Source organism: Pseudophryne corroboree, chromosome 7 (assembly GCF_028390025.1).
Source record: "Pseudophryne corroboree isolate aPseCor3 chromosome 7, aPseCor3.hap2, whole genome shotgun sequence".
NCBI classification, from domain to species: domain Eukaryota; kingdom Metazoa; phylum Chordata; class Amphibia; order Anura; family Myobatrachidae; genus Pseudophryne; species Pseudophryne corroboree.
The window spans coordinates 237,629,426-237,654,767 of record NC_086450.1 but is presented as its reverse complement, the minus strand read 5'-3'; the positions used below and the strand labels follow the sequence as shown (position 1 = coordinate 237,654,767).

Here is a 25,342-nt window from a genome sequence, read left to right as displayed (position 1 = left end):
AGTTCAAAGGGCATCAGAACCTTGCACAACGTTGAAATCATTCTCCACTGCACTTGAGACAGGTGCATTCCATCTCCTATATCGTGCTCAATTGTATAGGCTTGAATGGCCTTTTGCTGCTCCTCCAACCTCTGAAGCATATAGAGGGTTGAATTCCACCTCGTTACCACTTCTTGCTTCAGATGATGGCAGGGCAGGTTCAGTAGTTTTTGGTGGTGCTCCAGTCTTCTGTACGTGGTGCCTGTACGCCGAAAGTGTCCCGCAATTTTTCTGGCCACCGACAGCATCTCTTGCACGCCCCTGTCGTTTTTTAAAAAATTCTGCACCACCAAATTCAAGGTATGTGCAAAACATGGGACGTGCTGGAATTTGCCCATATTTAATGCACACACAATATTGCTGGCGTTGTCCGATGCCACAAATCCACAGGAGAGTCCAATTGGGGTAAGCCATTCCGCGATGATCTTCCTCAGTTGCCGTAAGAGGTTTTCAGCTGTGTGCGTATTCTGGAAAGCGGTGATACAAAGCGTAGCCTGCCTAGGAAAGAGTTGGCGTTTGCGAGATGCTGCTACTGGTGCCGCCGCTGCTGTTCTTGCGGCGGGAGTCCATACATCTACCCAGTGGGCTGTCACAGTCATATAGTCCTGACCCTGCCCTGCTCCACTTGTCCACATGTCCGTGGTTAAGTGGACATTGGGTACAACTGCATTTTTTAGGACACTGGTGAGTCTTTTTCTGACGTCCGTGTACATTCTCGGTATCGCCTGCCTAGAGAAGTGGAACCTAGATGGTATTTGGTAACGGGGGCACACTGCCTCAATAAATTGTCTAGTTCCCTGTGAACTAACGGCGGATACCGGACGCACGTCTAACACCAACATAGTTGTCAAGGACTCAGTTATCCGCTTTGCAGTAGGATGACTGCTGTGATATTTCATCTTCCTCGCAAAGGACTGTTGAACAGTCAATTGCTTACTGGAAGTAGTACAAGTGGGCTTACGACTTCCCCTCTGGGATGACCATCGACTCCCAGCGGCAACAACAGCAGCGCCAGCAGCAGTAGGCGTTACACGCAAGGATGCATCGGAGGAATCACAGGCAGGAGAGGACTCGTCAGACTTGCCAGTGACATGGCCTGCAGGACTATTGGCATTCCTGGGGAAGGAGGAAATTGACACTGAGGGAGTTGGTGGGGTGGTTTGCGTGAGCTTGGTTACAAGAGGAAGGGATTTACTGGTCAGTGGACTGCTTCCGCTGTCACCCAAAGTTTTTGAACTTGTCACTGACTTATTATGAATGCGCTGCAGGTGACGTATAAGGGAGGATGTTCCGAGGTGGTTAACGTCCTTACCCCTACTTATTACAGCTTGACAAAGGGAACACACGGCTTGACACCTGTTGTCCGCATTTCTGGTGAAATACCTCCACACCGAAGAGCTGATTTTTTTGGTATTTTCACCTGGCATGTCAACGGCCATATTCCTCCCACGGACAACAGGTGTCTCCCCGGGTGCCTGACTTAAACAAACCACCTCACCATCAGAATCCTCCTGGTCAATTTCCTCCCCAGCGCCAGCAACACCCATATCCTCCTCATCCTGGTGTACTTCAACACTGACATCTTCAATCTGACTATCAGGAACTGGACTGCGGGTGCTCCTTCCAGCACTTGCAGGGGGCATGCAAATAGTGGAAGGCGCATGCTCTTCACGTCCAGTGTTGGGAAGGTCAGGCATCGCAAACGACACAACTGGACTCTCCTTGTGGATTTGGGATTTCAAAGAACGCACAGTTCTTTGCGGTGCTTTTGCCAGCTTGAGTCTTTTCAGTTTTCTAGCGAGAGGCTGAGTGCTTCCATCCTCATGTGAAGCTGAACCACTAGCCATGAACATAGGCCAGGGCCTCAGCCGTTCCTTGCCACTCCGTGTGGTAAATGGCATATTGGCAAGTTTACGCTTCTCCTCCGACAATTTTATTTTAGGTTTTGGAGTCCTTTTTTTTCTGATATTTGGTGTTTTGGATTTGACATGCTCTGTACTATGACATTGGGCATCGGCCTTGGCAGACGACGTTGCTGGCATTTCATCGTCTCGGCCATGACTAGTGGCAGCAGCTTCAGCACGAGGTGGAAGTGGATCTTGATCTTTCCCTAATTTTGGAACCTCAACTTTTTTGTTCTCCATATTTTATAGGCAGAACTAAAAGGCACCTCAGGTAAACAATGGAGATGGATGGATTGGATACTAGTATACAATTATGGACGGACTGCCACGGTTAGGTGGTATAAAAAAACCACGGTTAGGTGGTATATATTATAATAATAATACAATTATGGATGGACGGACTGCCTGCCGACTGCCGACACAGAGGTAGCCACAGCCGTGAACTACCGCACTGTACACTGGTTGATAAAGAGATAGTAGTATACTCGTAACAACTAGTATGACACTATGACGACGGTATAAAGAAAGAAAAAAAAATACCACAGTTAGGTGGTATATATTATAATAATAATACAATTATGGATGGACGGACTGCCTGCCGACTGCCGACACAGAGGTAGCCACAGCCGTGAACTACCGCACTGTACACTGGTTGATAAAGAGATAGTAGTATACTCGTAACAACTAGTATGACACTATGACGACGGTATAAAGAATGAAAAAAAAACCACGGTTAGGTGGTATATATTATAATAATAATACAATTATGGATGGACGGACTGCCTGCCGAGTGCCGACACAGAGGTAGCCACAGCCGTGAACTACCGCACTGTACACTGGTTGATAAAGAGATAGTAGTATACTCGTAACAACTAGTATGACACTATGACGACGGTAAAAAGAATGAAAAAAAAACCACGGTTAGGTGGTATATATTATAATAATAATACAATTATGGATGGACGGACTGCCTGCCGACTGCCGACACAGAGGTAGCCACAGCCGTGAACTACCGCACTGTACACTGGTTGATAAAGAGATAGTAGTATACTCGTAACAACTAGTATGACACTATGACGACGGTATAAAGAAAGAAAAAAAAATACCACGGTTAGGTGGTATATATTATAATAATAATACAATTATGGATGGACGGACTGCCTGCCGACTGCCGACACAGAGGTAGCCACAGCCGTGAACTACCGCACTGTACACTGGTTGATAAAGAGATAGTAGTATATTCGTAACAACTAGTATGACACTATGACGACGGTATAAAGAATGAAAAAAAAAAACCACGGTTAGGTGGTATATATTATAATAATAATACAATTATGGATGGACGGACTGCCTGCCGAGTGCCGACACAGAGGTAGCCACAGCCGTGAACTACCGCACTGTACACTGGTTGATAAAGAGATAGTAGTATACTCGTAACAACTAGTATGACACTATGACGACGGTATAAAGAAAGAAAAAAAAATACCACAGTTAGGTGGTATATATTATAATAATAATACAATTATGGATGGACGGACTGCCTGCCGACTGCCGACACAGAGGTAGCCACAGCCGTGAACTACCGCACTGTACACTGGTTGATAAAGAGATAGTAGTATACTCGTAACAACTAGTATGACACTATGACGACGGTATAAAGAATGAAAAAAAAACCACGGTTAGGTGGTATATATTATAATAATAATACAATTATGGATGGACGGACTGCCTGCCGACTGCCGACACAGAGGTAGCCACAGCCGTGAACTACCGCACTGTACACTGGTTGATAAAGAGATAGTAGTATACTCGTAACAACTAGTATGACACTATGACGACGGTATAAAGAATGAAAAAAAAACCACGGTTAGGTGGTATATATTATAATAATAATACAATTATGGATGGACGGACTGCCTGCCGACTGCCGACACAGAGGTAGCCACAGCCGTGAACTACCGCACTGTACACTGGTTGATAAAGAGATAGTAGTATACTCGTAACAACTAGTATGACACTATGACGGTATAAAGAATGAAAAAAAAACCACGGTTAGGTGGTATATATTATAATAATAATACAATTATGGATGGACGGACTGCCTGCCGACTGCCGACACAGAGGTAGCCACAGCCGTGAACTACCGCACTGTACACTGGTTGATAAAGAGATAGTAGTATACTCGTAACAACTAGTATGACACTATGACGACGGTATAAAGAAAGAAAAAAAAATACCACGGTTAGGTGGTATATATTGTAATACAATTATGGATGGACGGACTGCCTGCCGAGTTCCGACTGCCGACACAGAGGTAGCCACAGCCGTGAACTACCGCACTGTACTGTGTCTGCTGCTAATATAGACTGGTTGATAAAGAGATAGTATACAATACATACAACAATATACTACTATACTGGTGGTCAGGCACTGGTCACCACTAGTCACACTGGCAGTGGCACTCCTGCAGCAAAAGTGTGCACTGTTTAATTTTAAATTAATATAATATTATGTACTCCTGGGGGCTCCTGCTATAACAACCTGCAGTGCTCCCCAGTCTCCCCCACAATTATTATAAGCTTTGCCTTTTATACATTGATGTGCAGCACACTGGGCTGAGCTGAGTGCACACAGACTGAGTCACACTGTGTGACTGGCTGCTGCTGTGTATCGTTTTTTTTCAGGCAGAGAACGGATATAGCAGAGAACGGATATATTATATTAAAATAAATAAAAGTTAACTAACAACAACTGCACTGGTCACTGTGGTAAACTCTGTCTGACTCTGCACAATCTCTCTCTCTCTTCTAATCTAATTTCTAATGGAGAGGACGCCAGCCACGTCCTCTCCCTATCAATCTCAATGCACGTGTGAAAATGGCGGCGACGCGCGGCTCCTTATATAGAATCCGAGTCTCGCGAGAATCCGACAGCGTCATGATGACGTTCGGGCGCGCTCGGGTTAACCGAGCAAGGCGGGAGGATCCGAGTCTGCTCGGACCCGTAAAAAAAACATGAAGTTCGTGCGGGTTCGGTTTCAGAGAAACCGAACCCGCTCATCTCTAGTCACTACCTGGGGATTTACCACTAGGAGACACCTCCACCGCCGCCGTCACCTCCTCCAGAGTCAAAGGCGCGTCTAAAGCATCCCTAGCCTCAGGGGAAAATTTAGAAAGGGGTATATTTGTCAGGTACAGGTCTAAGTCCTCCATGGAGCATGTCAGCTGACTATCATAAACCTCCCTAAAGTAAAGGAGGAACATCCGTGCAATATCAGGGGTGTTATCTACCGTGGAGCCGTCAGGGCCAAGCAGCCGCGCTATCGTAGTCCCAGGTCGGTCATAATGCACCAAATGGGCCAGCAAACTACCTGGTCTGTCCGCCTGCATATATATATTAGTGGCCCTAAACAAGAGGGAGCGTGCATTTTTGTCTGAAAGGTGAGCCAGCCAGGCCTCCTGAGCCATCAGCCAACGGGCCTTTAGCGCAGGGGTACCCTCGGTCAGATAGCGTGTCTCCAGGTCGCTACACTCAGACTCAAGCTGTCTCTTCGTTGCCCTACGAGCTACCTTGCAGGCAGCAATTTTGCCAATCAATGTACCACGTAAATAAGCCTTGAATGCATCCCAAACAACCGTGGCCGGGGCCGTGCCCACATTATCCGCAAAAAATCCCTCCCACATGGACGCTAAATCCGGGCAGTCGCCCAGCTGGGCCAACCAAGACGGATGCAACTTCCAATACGACTGTCCCCTCTGGCAGTCCCCATCCAGCGAGAGCATCAGGGGTGAGTGGTCAGACACCCCCCGTGCCTCGTAATGAACATCCGCTACACCAGGCAAAAGCTCAGGTGAGACCAGGGCCAGGTCGATTCTGGAAAAGGAGCCGTGCGTACTAGAGAAGCAGGAGTATTGCCGAAGCGTAGGATACCGAGTCCTCCAGACATCCACCCACTGCATACTATCTAGAAAATCCGCAAACTTAGATCTAGATGAATTCGGGTCGCCCACCGCCCCTGGATCCCGAGGGGTCCTCCATCTGTCCAAAGAGACATCCAACACATTGTTGAAGTCCCCCAGGCAGATGACAGGAGTGTGGGGGGAGGAAGCAACAAATGAGGCGGCCTTCTGCAGGACATCATACGAAAACGGGGGAGGAACATACACAGACAATAGGAAAAAATTACGGGAATACAATTTATATTCTAGAAACACGTATCTACCATATGGATCTGTATTTACCTTGATCAACTCAAACTGTACAGTCCTCTTTATCATTACCGACACCCCTCGGGAATGGGAGGAGTGCGAGGAATGATACGCCCAACCCACCCAAGGCCTGCGGAGCGACAACAGCCTAGTACCCTCCAAATGGGTTTCGCTCAGACAAATAATGTCCGGGCCATATTTCTTGATCATTTTAAATACTAAGGATCGCTTTACTTTGTTGTTAATGCCCGGACATTCCACGCCAAGAATTTTAAGGGAGACATGTCAGCCAATGTACCAACAGGGACACAGCACTCCTAGATACCAGAAGGCAAAAAGGAAATACCATCATCAATGCCTTGCGGGCAACTGCCCGCCCGTACGGTGCTCCACTCCCGCAATCATATCGTCCGCAGGCCCCGGTCCCCGAGCCGAACCCCATAAAACAGTACAACCTCACCACACTGTCTGATTGACAAATATATAGACACCAGAAATCTAAAAAACAGAACAAAAAAACTGCTGAGAAGCCAACAGCGGCCCCCGAACAACCCCCCACCTCGTATACCTCCCGGAACTGTGGCATACACATATCCCTAAAAGAACTCTAGCCCTGGAGATCCCAAAGCCTACGGCAACACTGTACTAGGCGTACAGATCAAAAACAACCCCAACACAAAAACCCTTATACGTCTATACCACTTTTCAGCAAAGTCCAGAACCACTAAACAAGAGGAAGCTCCCCGGACTTATACTTGCGGATTGTAGGCCCATGGAGGAGGGTGACCTGGTGTCAGTCTGGAGCCAGCTGGCGGACCCCTGGAGCATATCTGTCCAACCAGGAAGCCGCCTCCCTTGGCGAGCTGAAGAACTTGGTCTCCCCATCTGCCACCACACGTAGATTCAGGTCACGAAGACGTTGCTTAATGGGAAGAAACTGGGCCCGGTCTTTTTGAACGTCCGCTGCAAAGTCCGGAAATGCCGACACCCGGATTCCGTTCCGGAGCAGGGGGCCCTTCACGCGTCCCATGCGCAAGACAGAGTCCCGATCCTTATAGTGCAGGAATTTTGCAATAAAAGTTCGTTGCGGGGCGCCTGGGGGCAAAGGCCAGAAGGGCACTCGGTGAGCCCGCTCCACTGCAAACTGGGAGGTAAAGGATTCAGCGCCGTATGCCTCTTTTAGCCAGGACTCCAGGAAATCTTCAGGGTGTGCCCCCTCCTCCTTTTCAGGTAGGCCCACGAATCTCACATTATTTCTGCGGAGTCTGCCCTCCATATCCAGGAGTTTAGTTTGCAGTGTCGAGACTTGTTGTGTAACTGCAGACACAGATCGTTGCATAGGGCCGCTGAGGTCCTCCAGATTAGAGACCCGCGTCTCGGTTTCGCCCACCCTCTCCCGGACTCGCTGGACGTCCTGTCGCAGCAATGATAAATCGCACTGCACCTTCTCCATTTTGTCCGACAGGCGTTGCTCACTGGCCGCTATGGCCTCCAGGACCTGCTGGATGGAAGGAGCAGATGGCTGTACATTCACCCCTGAGTCGGCCCCGGCCGGGGGATCCATTCTGGCAGAAGGGGAGGGCTTAGGAGATGACTGCGTCGGCTGGGTTGCAGGCTGTCGAGCAAACCTCTCCAATTTAGCCGAGGCCGCGCTCTGGCCGCCCCTCACCATCGTATCAAGGCCCAGCAATACTCAAAGTCCCAATATTCAGTGTCAAGAAGAATAACAGTGGGTGGTGAATGCAATATCAACAGCACACCAGGGACCAGGACATCCAGCTGCAATACTGAAGGGGGAAGGGGGGACCAGAGAATCCAGTGGTATATATCTAGTGTATGATATTCCAGCAGCAGAAGGCAGGACAGCAGGGACCAGCACAGTTCATCCAGCCCAGTTCAATCTTCATATACACTGCACCATGCAGTGAGGAGGGACACAGGGAGCTGTAGACAAAATGGCCACCCAGCACACTGACTCTCCCTTCTTCACTCACTGCATCAGCCTTCAGGGGAGCAGGATTGTGCCAGTGTGGAGCCCTGGGGGTGCAGGAGTGGGGTGCCGCTCTCCTCTGGTGCCGCTGGCTGCTGTGGCCGCCGCGGGTGCGCGATCGCGTACGTGCGCACGCGCCCGGCGTAGCTCCGTAAATTGAGGCCGGGGACTTGTTTGCGGCCTAGGCCCGAAGTCCGGGCGGCCGCTGGCGCGAGCCGGGAGCGCTTGCACGGGTCCTCCAACGATGACCGCCGCCTCCCCAGTGCCGCTAAATAGGAGAGGAGCCAAGGGAAAGCCACAGAGAGAGCCCCAGGATTTGCTCAGGATTAATATCCAGGGAGCTCCTCAATCCTGCTGCCTAGTCTAGAGAAATATTTAAATCTTCAAATAAATATACAGTCGTGAGTCCAAAATGAGAATCCTAATCCCAGTCTCGCCTACACATTGTACAAAACTCCGACACATGGACACATCCACAGCAAAAGAATTATATTTAGGGCAAAAGTTGAGGCCAAATGCCCAAGCTAGGAAGACGCATCCGTGTCCAGTAGACCCTATGTACTAAATAGAGTTGTACCTGTTGAAATCAGGCTTAAGCCGAGAGAGACAAGTTAAATCATCCAGTCATCATTGGACATAGGGACCAAATCACCCTCCTACTGTAATTTCAGAGGCTGCAGCCTCCCATACCCAAAATACCAAATGTATTTAGTAAGCAACAGTAGGCATTAGCTGGGATGTAGGATTAATGATCCACAACACAGCTGATGTGAAATGTATTATTCGCTATACATCACAAGCAGATATTTTAGACTAAAATGGCCTAATTCTTATACCATGAACAAATACCTTATTCAGACTTGGAAGTACTAATTTCTCATGTTTGTTAAATATCATCTACTATTATTAATCGATAATATTTTATTCTTGCAGAGTAACATTTTTGCAAACATTTTATTCACCACATACAGAAGAAGCAGCAATGCTCAGATATGTTAATGCAGCAGTAGGCGCCTGGCATAAGTGAACGCCTCCTGCTTGCATTTGTGATACAGTCCTGCGTCTGACACAGCATCAGATCACTTGAGACACTATTGGCTAGCTAAGTGACCCATAGGGTCACGCAGGCTGGCCTCCGCAGCTCCTTCAAAAAGACTAGGAAATCTCCTCCATCAGAAGACAATGAACCTGCCCTTGCACTATCACAAAACAGATGCAACGCGCCACCATTTTGTGAAACTGCTGCCGTCGCCACCCCATCTCTGTCTGCAGATTGTCAATCACTTAACAGCTGCGGCTGTAGTGCGTCTGACAGTGCAGGTCCTGTACTGCAGATGTGTAGTATGGGTCCTGCACATGCGCAGTGTACCGAACACCGATACTTTGCGTCTGGAGCAGCAAGAGTTGGGACCTGAATCAGTCCCAGTGTTCCTCTGGCTCCCCCACATTACCAGAGAGCCAGCTCTCGATGCTTGGGGAAAAAAGGGCCTAATTCAGACTTGTACATAAACCCAATGGTTTACATAAAAATGTTATGGTTTTGGGGCTGCGCATGTGCAGAACAGGTCTTGCAATATCATAGTGTTTGGGGGGGGGAGGGGGGCGGAGCAATGGTGACCTATAACACCGTTCTTCGAAACGGGGGGGTGTTGCCTTGTTTTGAAGGCTTGACTGGTCCAGGGTCTGCGTCGTCGTACACAGATTTACTGGACCCAAGTGTCCGGATACAATGACCAGCCTGAATACGCTTCAGGTTAGGTGCTTAAAACCCTTGCAAATCATGGCCAATGGTGATCAGAGACTGCGTCCTTAGACACAGCACTCGGATCTTCCAAATGCATACAGGAGGCATCTATTTCCTACAGACGTCTCCTGCTGCATTTGAAGTTTAATTACATGGAATTGTACAGATGCTTCTTTGCTGCTGTACATTTCCACACAGTCATGAGTTAGGACTTTGCCCTAAGTCAATACATAATGCTGAAACTAGGGGCAACAAATGCAGGGAAAATAGGAATGATTAAGGGAGTTAGCTCTCAACTTTAGGTAAAGGGGGATTCCGTTCCTTTGCTGTACATATAAGTCATATTAAATTGACCCTTAATTGTTAATCTATCCTGTAAACCAAAATCTCATTTGAAGGCTTCTGATATTGATACCTTTCTTAAATTTAGAGCTAAGCGAGAGTTAGAAATGAATCAGCTGAAGAGACAGAGAGAGGAAGAACAACTACGAGAACAGCTGCAGCTGCAGAGGCTCAGAGCAATGAGGGAGTTTCGGGAAAAGCAGCTCACTCTCCTGGAAATTGTCCATGCAGGTAAGAACAATGCTTTATGTTCCATTCCAGAGTTGCACACAAGCCAGCTGCAATTACATTCACGTTGTGTGCATGACACTAAATGCTGATATTGGTCAAGGCAAGCTGTAAGCATCTATGTGATGGCACTGCCCCTAACCACATGCTTTGTTTCATAGCAGTTATCATTATCTCCATGTGTTTACACCAGCCCTATCCTTGGTGCAAGAGATCCTACTGAAATCAGATGGGATAAGGGCTAATTCAGGTTGGATCTCAATCCGTGATCTAACCACAATAATTACATTCGCCCAGCGGCCACATGCGCAGGTACCGTCCTGCACATGCACAAGCAGTAATTATGAACGCCTCTGTCTGATTGATGGGCAGAGGCATTCGCGGGGCAGGAAGGGGGTAGCGACGGAGCTTTGCGGGGGTGGTGGCAGGGAAACAGGGTGGTGTCCGCGCAAATGCTGGTGGTGTTATCGGGGCGGCTGCGTGTCGTCAAATGGCGCAGAGCCGTCTATAATTTCTGCAATCACGCTGAAATTGCAATCTCGCTGCAATTTCAGCGTGATTGCAGTGGGTAGGCGGTGGACAGCATGCTGGGCGGCCTTGCCCTGCTATGGGCGGCCCCCAGCATGGTAAAAAGCAGAATTTGCAATCCTTACTGAATAAGGTCCATAGCCAACAAATCCCACAGAGGAAATTGTATTATAGACCTGATTCAGATTCATTTGCAGTAAAAACTGCAACTGCTTCCAATTTCATGTCGGGGTCCGCCCAGCATGCAAATGCCCGACAGCGATGCAATTGCAATTCAATTGCTATCGTATCACTGAATTGTGGATGCAGCCTGGCTACGAAGGCACGCGCAGAGCGGCCATTTTTTGGTTGCAGCAGCCACGTGTGACGTCTAGCGGCCACCCCGAACAATCCCCCCCCCCCATTTCCAACGCCGCGGCCGCCCAACACCACACCACCGTCCCGGCAATGCCGCATCACTGCCTCGCGAACGCCTCTGCCTGTCAATCAGGCAGAGGCGTTCGCATAAGCGAGATGCAGTCGCATCTCACTGTGTGTGCACGCGCAGTACGGCTCCTGTCCGTATGCATGGGCATAAATACTTCAGTATGTGCCATACTGAATAAGGCCCCGTATTTGGAAATGCTGTTGGTGAACCACATGATTTATCATGCAGTCCTTGAACATACCACATATGTACAAATCTGTATTCTGCAGGACAAATGGACAAACATATTCGGGAAACACAAGAGAAGTCTGTGGTATTTGTTCAGAAACACTGGAAGGGATACAAAGCTAGAAGGCAGTTCCACCATCAGAAACAAGCGCTTAAACAGTACAAGGCCGCAATTATCATTCAGAGGGCGGTGAGTCTATATCAATATCTTTCTTTAATATTTAAGGCAACTTTGCCACCATAATTATTATTTTTATTCAACTTTCAAGAGTTTCCTTTGCAAGACTTCTGTCATGTAGTGTTTCAGTCATGACATACAGCTTCCCAAACATTTAAATTTTACATTAGTGTTTTTATTTGTGCAATGAGAATATCCTCTCTAATTGCTGGAACACTCCTTCTCTCTATTCCTTTTTCTCAAAAAGTAGTGTAGGCAAAAGATCATTGTGAACATGTCTCTCCTTGACTGTGATGTCTGTAAATATCGAATTATCTAGCTTCCAACAGAAGGTCTTACTGAAGGTGACAGACTGAGAAGGCAGGGACACATTGTAAATATGGCTGCTACAGTACTGTGGAGGCAAAGGCCAGTATCCAACACAAAAGGCACATACAGACTTAACCAGACTAAGGTTTAAGAAAAAAACCTGTTACAATAAAGGATTTTTTTAATTAATTTTTTTGCTGTTGCAGTCTTGAAATCCTTAATTTATTAAAATCTGCCAATGTTTTAGTTGGCAATAAACACTAGAAGCTACAAATTAGCAGAGCTTTGGATAAGTCGTAATAAGTCGGGTAAAGACCAAAAGTGAATGGTGTATGGCTCAACAGAATTTAATATACCTCATAAGTTTTTACACTGCATGAAACTATAAATTGTACCAGTTTCATTAACCGAAGGCCTGGGGCCACTCTTACTGCTGAGGGATTAAAGGGGAGAGAATGAAGACCTGTAGGGCTCAATCTAATTAGCTTTTCCAAACTCGCATTCATTAAACTCCCATGTATTTTACAAATGCGCACACCCTATTCGGCAAGGTACCGCAAGTTTTCAATCTAGGAGAAGTGCATTGAAAAGTGGGGAAACCAAATGCGCACACCCTATTCGGCAAGGTACCGCAAGTTTTCAATCTAGGAGAAGTGCATTGAAAAGTGGGGAAACCTTTCTAGACCCCCACAAAAATAATAGCAGAGATAGCAGAATCGCGTAGAAGGCTTTTATTTTGCTATAGGTTGTTAAAAGGTGTCAAATGGCTGATTTGTGCATTTTGTTTATTTTTTTTTTTATAAAGGTAAAAAAATTATAAAGCGCAAACTTGTTTAAATACAAACGTATAAAATGAAAAATTCAAACAAAAGTAGGAAAAAAAACTGATTCTGGGGTAATTTGAGGCCACATGAAAAAAAAAAAAAAGTTAAAGATAGAGCCATTATTTTTCATTTAGACAAATACTTTTTTTTTCTCTTTTTTTTTTTAGAAATTCCTTATTTTCAATAGATTTTTTAGAATGATTGTGAGTATTATATAAACAAATAGAAAATGATTCAGATAGTCAGCTGCTTAACATCAAAAGCTTCAGAGCAGGAATAAAATGAACACATGAGTTTTGGTATGAAACAACTGACGAGTATGCAATTGCACAGAAACAAAATCCAACTTAGAAAAAGAGACAAGGAAGGTAAAAAAGAAGCAAGGAAAAAGAGACGGTAGAAGGAACAGGGTAAGCGAGAAAGAAATGGGAGCGAAAGGTGGGGAGAGAGAGAGAAATGCAGATACTTAGTCATCAAGAGGCGGACAGTGCTCATCTTCTAACAAAAAAAAAAAAAAAAAGAAAGAAACAAGGGCTGTAGGGAAAAGGAAATCCCTCCAGAGGGTGTACCCCATCTAATAATGCAGGCCTGCGGCACAAGAGCTGCATACGATGCTGAAGATTTTAAATCAATCCGGCTAAATCATAGTGCCATGAATTCCTCATGTTTGCCTGGGGCTGAGAAAAAGATGTCCTCCATAGCCGTGTAAAAATCAAGGTAATGTCCTTGCATCCATCGCCAATTAAGTCAATACCCTAAGAATTGCTGGTTGTGGAACCTCACTAAAATGTAATGTTCCAAGGTTCTAGTAATGTACAGATCATAAACTGCAGCAGTAAAAGTCATGGTTTAATATTATCGGCCCATTAAGTGCCCGATATAAACTCATTCTTGCAATTAATAGCATTCTCAGAGCAACATCAAACATTCAGCGGTTAAATGGCATTGAGTCCTAAGAAGAACATGTAAGCATTTGGAGTGTCAGGTAACATAACATAAATGTTCAGTGGTGATCCATGTGGAACACCAGATAGGATAACATCAAACATTCAGTAGTAAAACAGCATGGAGACTTACTTAGAACTACACCAAGGCTTGATACAGAGTTGAACGCAAGTCAGGCATTCATTGTAGGCAAGTCAGGTGAATTTGTACGCATACAGATGTAGCCATGCTTATCTTTGCTGCGTAGCAGCATGCTGCAACACGGCTTGCTGTATGGTATGCCAGTCTGCGATTATTCTCAATCGGCGATTGCTCCAGTAATTCCTAACTGAATTAATGGAGAGATCGCTGGCTTCGAATAGTCGCAGCCTGGCACACCATGCCGCATCAAAGTAAGAGGAGCATGGCTACATCGGTATTTGCAGGCATTCCATCCCTATAGGTACGTTCAGTTTATTACTAGTCCTCTTTATCAGTGTGCACTTGGCAGTCCTATTTACACTTAAGGGTCCTACACATTAGGCGATATGCCGCCGAGGTGCCCGACGGCCGATACAGCCGTCGGGCGACCCGGCGGCGGGGGGGAGTGAAGTTTCTTCACTTCCCCCGTCACCCGGCCCCATAGCAATGCATGCTAATATGGACAAGATTGTCCATATTGGAATGCATGTATAAGCAACCTGGCACCAACGATGAACGAGTGCGGGGGCGCGTATCGTTATTCGTTGGTGCCTAAACACTGAACGATATGAAATCGCCTAATGTGTAGGGCATCCAACTCTGCATATTTCCCAATTTGATGCAAGCCTCTTCTGAGCTTTGCCTATGTGAGAACACAAGATACACTCTGCAGTCAGGAGTACATTCAACACTACTTCCGCCCATAAATGTTAAGTGGTGAAAATGCATAGAGTCCCTGGTATTTCAATATTAAATATTCAGTTATGAAAAACCATGAAGTCCCAAAAGTAAAACAATGTGAAACATTCAGAGGTAAATAATCTGGAGGCCCAAGTAAAACAACATGAAATGTTCAGCATTGAAATGTCAATGTCAAAAGTGCATCGGTGATGCAGAATGGAGACAAATGTTCAGTGGTAAGACAGCATAGCGTTCCAAGTAGAACAAAGTTAAATGCAGAGAGGTTTATAGTGTTGAGGTCCTGGTAGAACAATGCCAAAGTTTAGTGGTGAGACAGTGTGGGAACGATTCACTTGTTTAATGGCGCTAAAAATTGAATTTCACCCGGTCACTTTAGACCACTGTGGTATGGAATTGTTTGGACTCCCATTGTTTTATTGCGCTGATCATTCCCAAAAGTGCTGGGTATAGCCGCGTAAAATGGGCAAACCAGACTACAATTGGATCTCCTGAGCAAGTGGTCCGGATCACATCTTCAGATGCATCGGATACTACGGCTGTCACCTCAGGCCATGATTTCCCTCCAGTGGTGGCTGCAGTCTTCCAACCTACTAGAAGGCCGAAGTTTCGGATTCAGGATTGGATCCTCCTCACGACGGATGCAAGTCTGAGAGGATGGGGAGCTGTCACCCAGGGGGCTCAGTTCCAGGGCAGGTGGTCTGCCCTCGAAGCCCTACTTCTGATCAACATTCTGGAACTTCGAGCGATCTACAGTGCCCTGATTCAGGCCTCTCCTCTGCTCAGGGATCACGAGATCCAAGTACAGTCAGACAACGCCATGGCAGTGGCATACATCAATCGACAAGGAGGGACAAAAAGCAGGGCCTGATTGCGAGAGGTATCAAAGACACTCCTTTGGGCAGAAAGAAATGCAAGAGCACTGTCCTCAATCTTCATTCCGGGAGTAGACAACTGGGAAAGAGACTTCCTGAGTCGTCACAATCTCCATCCCGGAGAGTGGGGGCTTCACCATAAGGTGTTTCAGCAGATCATCGACTGCTGGGGCGGCCCACAAATAGACATGATGGCTTTTCGACTCAACAAGAAGCTTCGATACTATTGCTCATGAACCAGGGACCCTCAGGCGAGGTCAGTAGATGCACTGACGTCGCCTTGGCCTTACCGGCTGGGCTACCTGTTTCCTCCGATTCCATTGCTCCCAAGGGTGCTAAAGCGAATCAGAACTCAGAGTCCAGGCAATTCTGATTGCCCCGGATTGACCTCCGAAGGCATGGTACGCGGATCTTCTGGACATGTCCGTTGAAGACCCTTGGCCTCTGCCACTGAGAAATGATCTTCAACAAGGACCGTTCGTCGCCCGGACTTACGGTGGCTTCATTTGACGGCATGGTGGTTGAGTGGAACATCCTAGCTCACAAGGGCCTTTCCAAAAAGGTTATTGCTACCATGGTTGAGGCCAGGAAACCTGTGACGTTGAAACTCTATCATCATATCTGGAGGAGAGGTGTCTCTTGGTGCGAGGACCGCACGTATCTGCTTGCGGAGTTCCACTTGGGACGTTTCCTGCAGGCTGGTGTGGATAAGGGCTTACGTCTGGGTTCCGTTATTGCCAGAAGTTCAGACCTTCTTGCAAGGGGTGCTTCACATTCAACCTCCTTTTGTGCAGCCCACGGCACCCTGGTATTTGAAAATAGTGTTGGAATTTTTACAGTCCTGGTTTGAATCTCCGATGATGGTAGAAGACAAGTACCTCACATGAAAGACGGTGATTTTGTTGGCCCTGGCTTCTGCTAGACGTGTCTCAGAGGGGCCTTATCGTGTAAAGCCCTTACTTGGTCTTTTATGAGGGCAGAGCGGAGTTCAGGACTAGGCAGCAGTTCCTGCCGAAGGTCGTCTCTGCGTTCCACTTGAATCAACCTATTGTGGTTCCGTCATGTCCTGACACTTCTGCTCCTCCGGAGGCATTGGATAATGTGCGAGCCTTGAAAATCCATGTCAAGAGAACGGCTCTGATCCAATAATGGATTCCTTGTTCGTGCTATATGATGCGCAGAAAAAGGGTTGCCCTGCTTCAAAGCAGTCCATTGCTTGTTGGCTTAGGCTTACTATCCAACAGGCCTTTGTGTTGACAGCCTTACCTGTTCCACAGTCTCTGAAGGCCCACTCTACAAGATCGGTGGGGTCTTCCTGGGCGGCTGCCCGTGGAGTCTCAGCCTTGCAACTGTGCTGATCCGCTACCTGGTCGGGGAAGAACACCTTTGAAGTTCTACTGGTTTGATACCCTGGCCAAAGAGGATACCCAGTTTGGGCTGGCGGTGCTGCAGAAGTCTCCGCATATTCACGCCCGTTCTGGAAGCTTTGGGACGTCCCCATCGTACTAGAGTCCCCCAGCGTCCCTTATAGATGCTAAAGAAAATAGCATTTTTTAATTACCTACCGGTAAATCCTTTTCTCGTAGTCCATAAGGGATATTAGGCGCCCGCCTCAGTGCATTGACTTTTCTGCTGGTTATCTCTTCTCTGGTTCCCTGTTCAGCTGTTGCTGTTTTGTTACCAGCCGTTGCTTTAGGCTGGTCGTTTTAAGTTAGTGGTGTGCTGGTGTGTGAATCTCACCACCCATTGTTATGTCCTTCTCTCAAATATGTCCTTTCTCCTTCGGGCACTATTTTACCTATAACTGCCTGTGGGAGGTGGCATAGAGGGCACACTCAGTTGAAGAAATTAAAAGTGCACCGGCTCCTTTGGACCCCGTCTATACCCCATCTTACTAGATTCCCCCAATATCCCTTATGGACTACGAGAAAAGGATTTACCAGTAGGTAATTGAAATACTATTTTTTTTTTTTTTTTGCAACGAATATTATGCACGAAAAAAAGACTGGCGTTTAATTTGATGTGACACGTGTGTGTGTTTATGTGTTTTCCAATAAGTTCTGTTTTGCTACGTATATAAGCTCAGTACAAGTGTCATCTCAAATTAATCAGCAAAGTCTCCATGTACATCCTAGTAGCAAGACGCCCAACAATAGCAAAGTTGCACTGACCTGGCATCCACTGACGTCAGGCATCTCGCATTGCATGGTGTATAGAGACTCGCAGTCATTACTCATGCTATACAGGTTGAGTATCCCATATCCAAATATTCCGAAATACGGAATATTCCGAAATACGGACTTTTTTGAGTGAGAGTGAGATAGTGAAACCTTTGTTTTTTGATGGCTCAATGTACACAAACTTTGTTTAATACACAAAGTTATTAAAAATATTGTATTAAATGACCTTCAGGCTGTGTGTATAAGGTGTATATGAAACATAAATGAATTGTGTGAATGTACACACACTTTGTTTAATGCACAAAGTTATAAAAAATATTGGCTAAAATTACCTTCAGGCTGTGTGTATAAGGTGTATATGAAACATAAATGCATCCTGTGCTTAGACTTGGGTCCCATCACCATGATATCTCATTATGGTATGCAATTATTCCAAAATACGGAAAAATCCGATATCCAAAATACCTCTGGTCCCAAGCATTTTGGATAAGGGAGACTCAACCTGTATTTGTGTGCTTCTCTACCGTACTGGACAGCCTCAGTCTTTGTTTATTCATTGTATTGCTTTAAATGCATGGGTAAAAAGATGTGTGTGCCACTGAGGTACTATGGGGGTAATTTCAAGTTGATCGCAGCAGGAAATTTTTTAGCAGTTGGGCAAAACCATGTGCACTGCTGGTGGGGCAGATATAACATTTGCAGAGAGAGATAGATTTGGGTGTGGTGAGTTAAATCTGCAATCTAAATTGTAGTGTAAAAGTAAAGCAGCCAGTATTTACCCTGCACAGAAACAAAATAACCTACCCAAATCTAACTCTCTCTGCAAATGTTATATCTGCCCCCCCCCCTGCAGTGCACATGGTTTTGCCCAACTGCTAAAAAATTTCCTGCTGCGATCAACTTGAAATTACCCCCTATATACAGAGCTGTACATGAAGTTTGTAATTCCTACCATCATCATAAGTGTGTGTGTGTGTATATATTTTTATACTTTATATATATATATATATATATATATATATATATATATATATATATATATATAAATAAAGACTACGGCGCTTAGGTGCGGCTTTGTGTTATCTATACCTTAAATTTTAAAAATAACCTTTTTGTAAGAAATAGAAAAACACTTCTCACAATGTTAAGTGAGTGGCAGCTTATAATACATAAAGATGTGCTTGGCATGCACACATAAAAATTTAAAGGAATTGGTGACAATAAGCGCCCAAGAGTGTGATTTATATAACAAGGTGAGTATAAATGAAGGTATCAAGGGTGGGTATATTGAAACCAGTTAGAATAACTTATATATATTTCTCTGGCTGGGTCCACAGGATAACATTGGGATATTGTCGAGCGACAGCGAAAATGGCACCAACACGGTCACGAGCTTTCTGGCCTCCCAGGATGCATTGGGGCCTCCACTATATAGTCCCGCCCACTGACTCAGTCAGATCAGTTTTTTGCTTGGTGCGGCAGGAAGCCGCATGGTCACAGGGCTGCTGTGAAAGCAGCCTCAAGTTTTCATTACTTTATTTTTATAGACTTACTGTTTTGGTTTGTGCGACTTCTCTTAACAGCGTCTTAAACGTGTATTAGAAAGAGTCGCTCCAACAACTCCCCACCGGGTCGCAACAACGCTTACCTTCGCGGTACAGTGCTGTCTCGACGGACGTCTGTGTCGGAAGTTCTAGCAGGTCCAGCAGACGTTACCAGGCTGTGGCCGGAGCATGGGGAGACAGTGACTATATGGACTTCCTCTTACTAGAGGGGTCAGGACACAGCTACGCTGATTTGGTGGAGACTACAAACAGCGTGTTGATGCGCCGAACATCTCGAGTGTGACAGCGCTACGCTCCGGGGATCATAGGCGCCAGGACTAGGTGAGGCCGTGATCCTGGGAGTTTAAGTCAACAGGGGGTTTCAGACGCTCTCCTGGCCGTCCCTCCTCCGAGTTCATGGCCAGTTCCCGCGGGTCTCTCGTTTCATGAACTGAATGACCTCACTTCCGGCTCAGACGCTACCACGAGGATACTCGGTCGCAGCTTAGACGCTGCGGTTGTGTACACTGGATATAAACCCGCCCAGACCGAGTCGCAGGCCTTTAGTGTCTGCATGCACGTGGAGTCGCTCAGCGTCCGTGTCCGTTGGTGAGCGTCCGTGTCCGTTATCAGTTACCAAGAGCGGCAGTGTACACCAGTAGCGTCTGAATCCACTCAGCGTCTTTCGAGCGTCTTTGCTTGGATATGGAAGTGTGGTGAGTCTCCCTGTATCCCGCTCCCCGGAGGCAGGGTATACAGTACTAAAAATTCCTTCTACTTCTTAGTGTGCACTGTTAATTTTTAGTACCTATTGCATATGAGACCTGTATATTACTGTGTTTTCTGCATGTTATGTTGAAAAAGAACCAGTTAAACAGAAGTACAATTTTCCTACTTATGTATAAGTTATTATGGAGGTTGTATTCTCATATGACAATGTCTAATGCTTTAACATGTGACTGACTGCTAGTATGTGTGCTGACTTTTCTGTGTAATGTCAGTCCTGTTCTGACCCTCAAATCAGGTGCACTGTGGTCAGATTGATTTCACCTCTATATACTGATTATAGGGTGTGGTTCAGTCACAAAATTGTGTAGTCAATATCAGAAAAAATGTCTGTGAGCGGCAAAAGTGATGAGGAGAATTTGTCAAGCACTCCTACAGCCCTAACATGCTTATCTTGTAAGTCAGGGGTAATTGATCCGATTCAATTGGTCACTTATGAGGGTTTGTGTGCAAACTGTTTCGCTTTTCAGCGAAGTAAAAAACAGGAGTTAGTTCAACCTCCAGTAGAGCCACCATGGAATATGTTTGCAAAGACTCTGTCTTCAATAGCGGACAGGTTAGCTCCAGTAGCACCACCTCAAGGGTTAGGTTACACTATGAACCCATACATGCAGCTCCCTTCCTATGGTTTGGTTCCAGTAGCCTCTACAAGCAACCAAGGGGTAGGTAAGACTAAGACAGATACGTCTGTATGGCAGACTACACAAGAGGATACATCGGATGATGATGCGGAAACAATAGATTCAACTCCGTATGATGATCAGTCGCAGAGCTTTAGTTCAGATGATGTAGCTGAACTCATTAATGCAGTAAAGGCTGTGCTTTCTCTGGAAGAACCAGCCAAGACAGCGTTAAAAGCAAAAGCACCTGTATTCAAACGAACAAAGTCAGTGAAAGCTGAATTTCCAGCGTCAGAGGAGTTGACGGAAATGATGGATGAGTCTTGGGCAGCGCCCGGTAAAAAGTATAAGATTCCTAGGAGATGGGATTCTTATTATCCATTTCCTGCTGGAGATTGTTCGAAGAGAGAAGTTCCTCCAAAAGTAGATGCACATGTTCTGCGACTAGTGCACAAATCTGCTTTGCCACTGTCATCTACCTCTTTGAATGATGTCACAGACAGGAGGGTAGAGAGCCTATTGAAAAATATTTTTTCTCTTGTGGGTGCAGTGGTAAGACCTGCTATGGCTTCGGCCTGGGTAGCAAAGGCAATGGGCGAATGGATAGAGGAACTAGAGAATGACATCCCCTCTCCTACTAGGGAGCAAGAGGATCGTCTTTGCCGTTTAAGACAATCTGCCCAGTATTTAGAAGAAGCAGCCATTGATGTAGGCACTGTTGCTTCTAAAGCTTCAGCCCTGGCAGTAGTCGCTCGCAGAGCAGTCTGGCTACGGACCTGGAAGGCAGATGCGGAGTCCAAGAAGGAATTGGAAGCATTGCCTTTCGTGGGTAATATATTATTTGGAAAACCTTTATCGGATATCCTAGAGTCAGAGGCTGAATCGAAGAAGGTCAGATTTCCGGCTACCTACAACCCTAAGTCCAAGGGTTTAAAATTTCGCTCATTTCGCTGGCAAAGCAAAGCGAAAGGTAAAGAGGAGCCTAAACAACCCCAGTTTAAATCCAGGGGTAGGAAGCAGTGGGCTAGCAAAAAGCCAGCTTCCAAACCTGAACAAAATCCCTCAGCCTGAAGAGACGGGCCTACGCCTGGAGGATTCCAGGGTTGGGGGCCGACTCCTGCAATTTGCACACACATGGCAACAGTCAACAACAGATGCCTGGGTGCAGAAGGTAGTATCTCAGGGGTATGGGTTCCCATTCAGGAGGCAGCCTCCTCAAAGATTTTTTTGCACCAGCCCGTCTCGTATAGAGTCGAAGGCCAATGCCCTGCAAGAAGCAGTCCAAAAATTACTGCAGTCAGGTGTGATTGTCCCAGTACCTCCATCACAAAAGGGACAGGGGTATTACTCCAATCTGTTTCTAATCCAGAAACCAAATGGGTCATATCGACCAATTCTAAATCTGAAGATGTTGAACAATTACATATGGATCCCGAAGTTCCACATGGAGACGTTACGCTCCATAATGTTGGCTATGGAACCGGGAGACTATATGGTATCTCTGGATGTGCGGGATGCTTACCTACATTTGCCTATAGCACTATCACATCAGTGTTACCTCAGGTTTGCCATCCTCAAGGAACACTTCCAGTTCCAAGCTCTGCCCTTCGGGCTAGCTACAGCACCCAGGGTGTTTACCAAGATCATGGTGGTTATGGCAGCTTGTCTGCGCAAACAAGGGATAAGGATATTCCCATACCTAGACGACCTATTAATCTTAGCACAGTCGCAAGATTTACTGTTGAGCCATCTCCAACAGACGATAGTTTGTTTACAGAGACACGGGTGGCTCATAAATTGGGAGAAGTCGTCCCTGAATCCATCACAGCGGATGGTTCATTTGGGAGCCATATTGGATTCAGACCTACAGAGAGTTTTCTTACCAGAGAAGAAAATAGTCAAGGTGCAGGTCATGGCTCAGGAAGCGTTGCAAGCCCAGACAATGTCAGTCCATGCAGCAATGCGACTGTTGGGTCTGATGGTATCAACGTTCGACATGGTGGAATATGCGCAATTCCACTCCAGACCATTGCAGCATCTCATTTTGACAAAATGGAACGGAAATCATCAAACAATAAAGAAGCAGATGATAAAGATTCCAGTAAATGTAAAAAGGTCTCTAGCATGGTGGCTACAGACAGACCATTTAAACAAGGGGAGACCCTTTTGGATAAAAGAGTGGCAAGTCCTGACGACAGATGCCAGCCTGCAAGGTTGGGGGGCGGTACTCGGAAGCCTATGGTTCCAGGGAAAATGGACCGCAAGGGAAAGTCGCCTGCCGATAAATCTGTTAGAAATAAGAGCCATTTACTTGGCCCTAGTTCAGGCAAAGGACAATCTACAAGGAAGACCAGTCCAGATCCGTTCAGACAATGCGACGGCAGTAGCATACCTAAATCATCAAGGAGGGACTCACAGCAAGAGTCTGATGGAGGAAGTAACTCCCATTCTAAAGTGGGCAGAACTCCATCTCCCAGCATTGTCAGCAGTATTTGTCCCGGGTGTACTAAATTGGGAAGCGGATTTTCTCAGTCGGCACACCATTCAGGAAACCGAATGGGCACTACACCCAGAAGTGTTTCAGACACTGGTGAACAGATGGGGTCTACCGGAGATAGACCTTATGGCGTCTCGTCTAAACAACAAAGTTCCGAGGTACGGATCAAGAACAAGGGACCCAGGAGCAGTCCTGGTAGACGCACTGTCAGTAGAATGGAGGTTTCAGCTGGCATATCTGTTCCCTCCAATATCTCTGTTACCCAGAGTAGTGAGAAAGATAAAACAGGCAAAAGGAGCAATCATTCTAATAGCTCCAGCTTGGCCAAGAAGGCATTGGTACACAGATCTGTGGAGAATGTCCGTGGAAGCACCGATACTGCTCCCTCAACGTCCAGATCTGTTAATGCAGGGTCCTTGTTGTCACAGTCATCTGGATCGCCTGTCTTTGACGGCGTGGCTGTTGAAACCTCTATCTTAGAGGCTAAAGGATTTTCAAAGCAAGTAATCCAAACCATGCTTAGAGCAAGAAAGCCTTCTTCGGCCCGTGTATATCATAGAATATGGCAAGCCTATATTCATTGGTGTTCTGGAAAAAATTACAATCCAAGAGCCTTTAAAGTAGCTAGGATTTTGGATTTTCTGCAGGCAGGATTGGATAAGGGGTTGAAGGTTGCTTCCTTGAGGGTGCAAGTCTCAGCGTTGACTGTATGGTTTCAGCAGAAGATTGCTGACCTACAGGATGTACGTACGTTTTTCCAAGGAGTAGTACATATTCAACCTCCATTTGTTCCTCCTGCAGCTCCCTGGGATTTGAATTTAGTTCTTAAATTTCTCCAGGGTCCTTTGTTTGAACCACTTGAGAGAGCGGATCTTAAGTGGTTAACGATTAAAGTTCTTTTTTTACTGGCAATGGCGTCAGCCAGAAGAGTGTCAGATTTAGGAGCATTATCATGTAAGTCTCTTTTCCTAAGTTTTTTTCCAGACAGAGCAGTTCTCAGAACGAGATCTAGTTATCTTCCAAAGGTGGTGTCAAAGTTTCACCTGAATGAAGAGATTGTAATCCCAGCTTTTCAGGTATCGGGACTATCTGCGGGAGAAGCGTCACTGGACGTGGTCCGGTCTTTAAAAATCTATATAGATCGTACTAGTGCCATCAGGAAAACAGATTCCCTCTTCATCCTCTACGGATTCCATAGGAGAGATTGGCCTGCTAGTAAACAGACGCTGGCGAGATGGCTCCGAGTGGTAATATCTGAAGCTTATTCTCATGCAGATCTCCCTATTCCGGCTAATGTCTCTGCACACTCTACATGTAAGGTAGGTCCTTCTTGGGCAGCACAACAGGGTGCATCAGCAGAACAGATATGTAAGGCAGCCACATGGTCTTCCATAAACACATTCATCAGACATTATGCCTTGGATACTTTTGCCTCTCATGACGCAGACTTCGGGCGAAAGGTCCTCCTGTGCAATCAGGAGCGTCCCCACCACTAAAATGGCTTTGGGAATCCCAATGTTATCCTGTGGATAATCCTGTGGACCCAGCCAGAGAAATAAACGTTATGGTAAGAACTTACCGTTGATAACGTGATTTCTCTTATGTCCACAGGTATCCACAGGGATCCCACCCGGACGCATCTGATTTGAGGATCTAGACAAACACTAAAAACCTCTTCCTTCTTGTATGGAAGGGTGTGCATGTGTGTTCTTATCGCCTGTACAGGTCTCTACCTAATGTTCCTGCCTATAATCGCTGTGGAAAGAACTGATCTGACTGAGTCAGTGGGCGGGACTATATAGTGGAGGCCCCAATGCATCCTGGGAGGCCAGAAAGCTTGTGACCGTGTTGGTGCCATTTTCGCTGTCGCTCGACAATATCCCAATGTTATCCTGTGGACATAAGAGAAATCACGTTATCAACGGTAAATTCTTACCATAACGTTTATATATATATATATATATATATATATATATATATATATAGAGCACCAATGAAAGGCGGCACTCGGAGACTTTCACAAAGTGATCAACGTGGTTTAATGTGGGTCGGCAACGTTTCGGGAGA

The 25,342-nt window shown here is 46.2% G+C and overlaps 1 protein-coding gene across 4 annotated transcripts in view; it reads left to right on the top strand.

The window, feature by feature from the left end:
- Positions 1–25,342, top strand: part of IQCB1 (IQ motif containing B1) — a 352,259-nt gene that overhangs the window by 280,385 nt on the left and 46,532 nt on the right. For all 4 annotated transcript variants that reach the window (XM_063934042.1, XM_063934043.1, XM_063934041.1 and 1 more), the window contains 2 exons: positions 10,316–10,458; positions 11,680–11,828. In XM_063934042.1, coding sequence (XP_063790112.1) covers positions 10,316–10,458; positions 11,680–11,828 — 292 coding nt within the window. The remainder of the gene's footprint in view (positions 1–10,315; positions 10,459–11,679; positions 11,829–25,342) is intronic.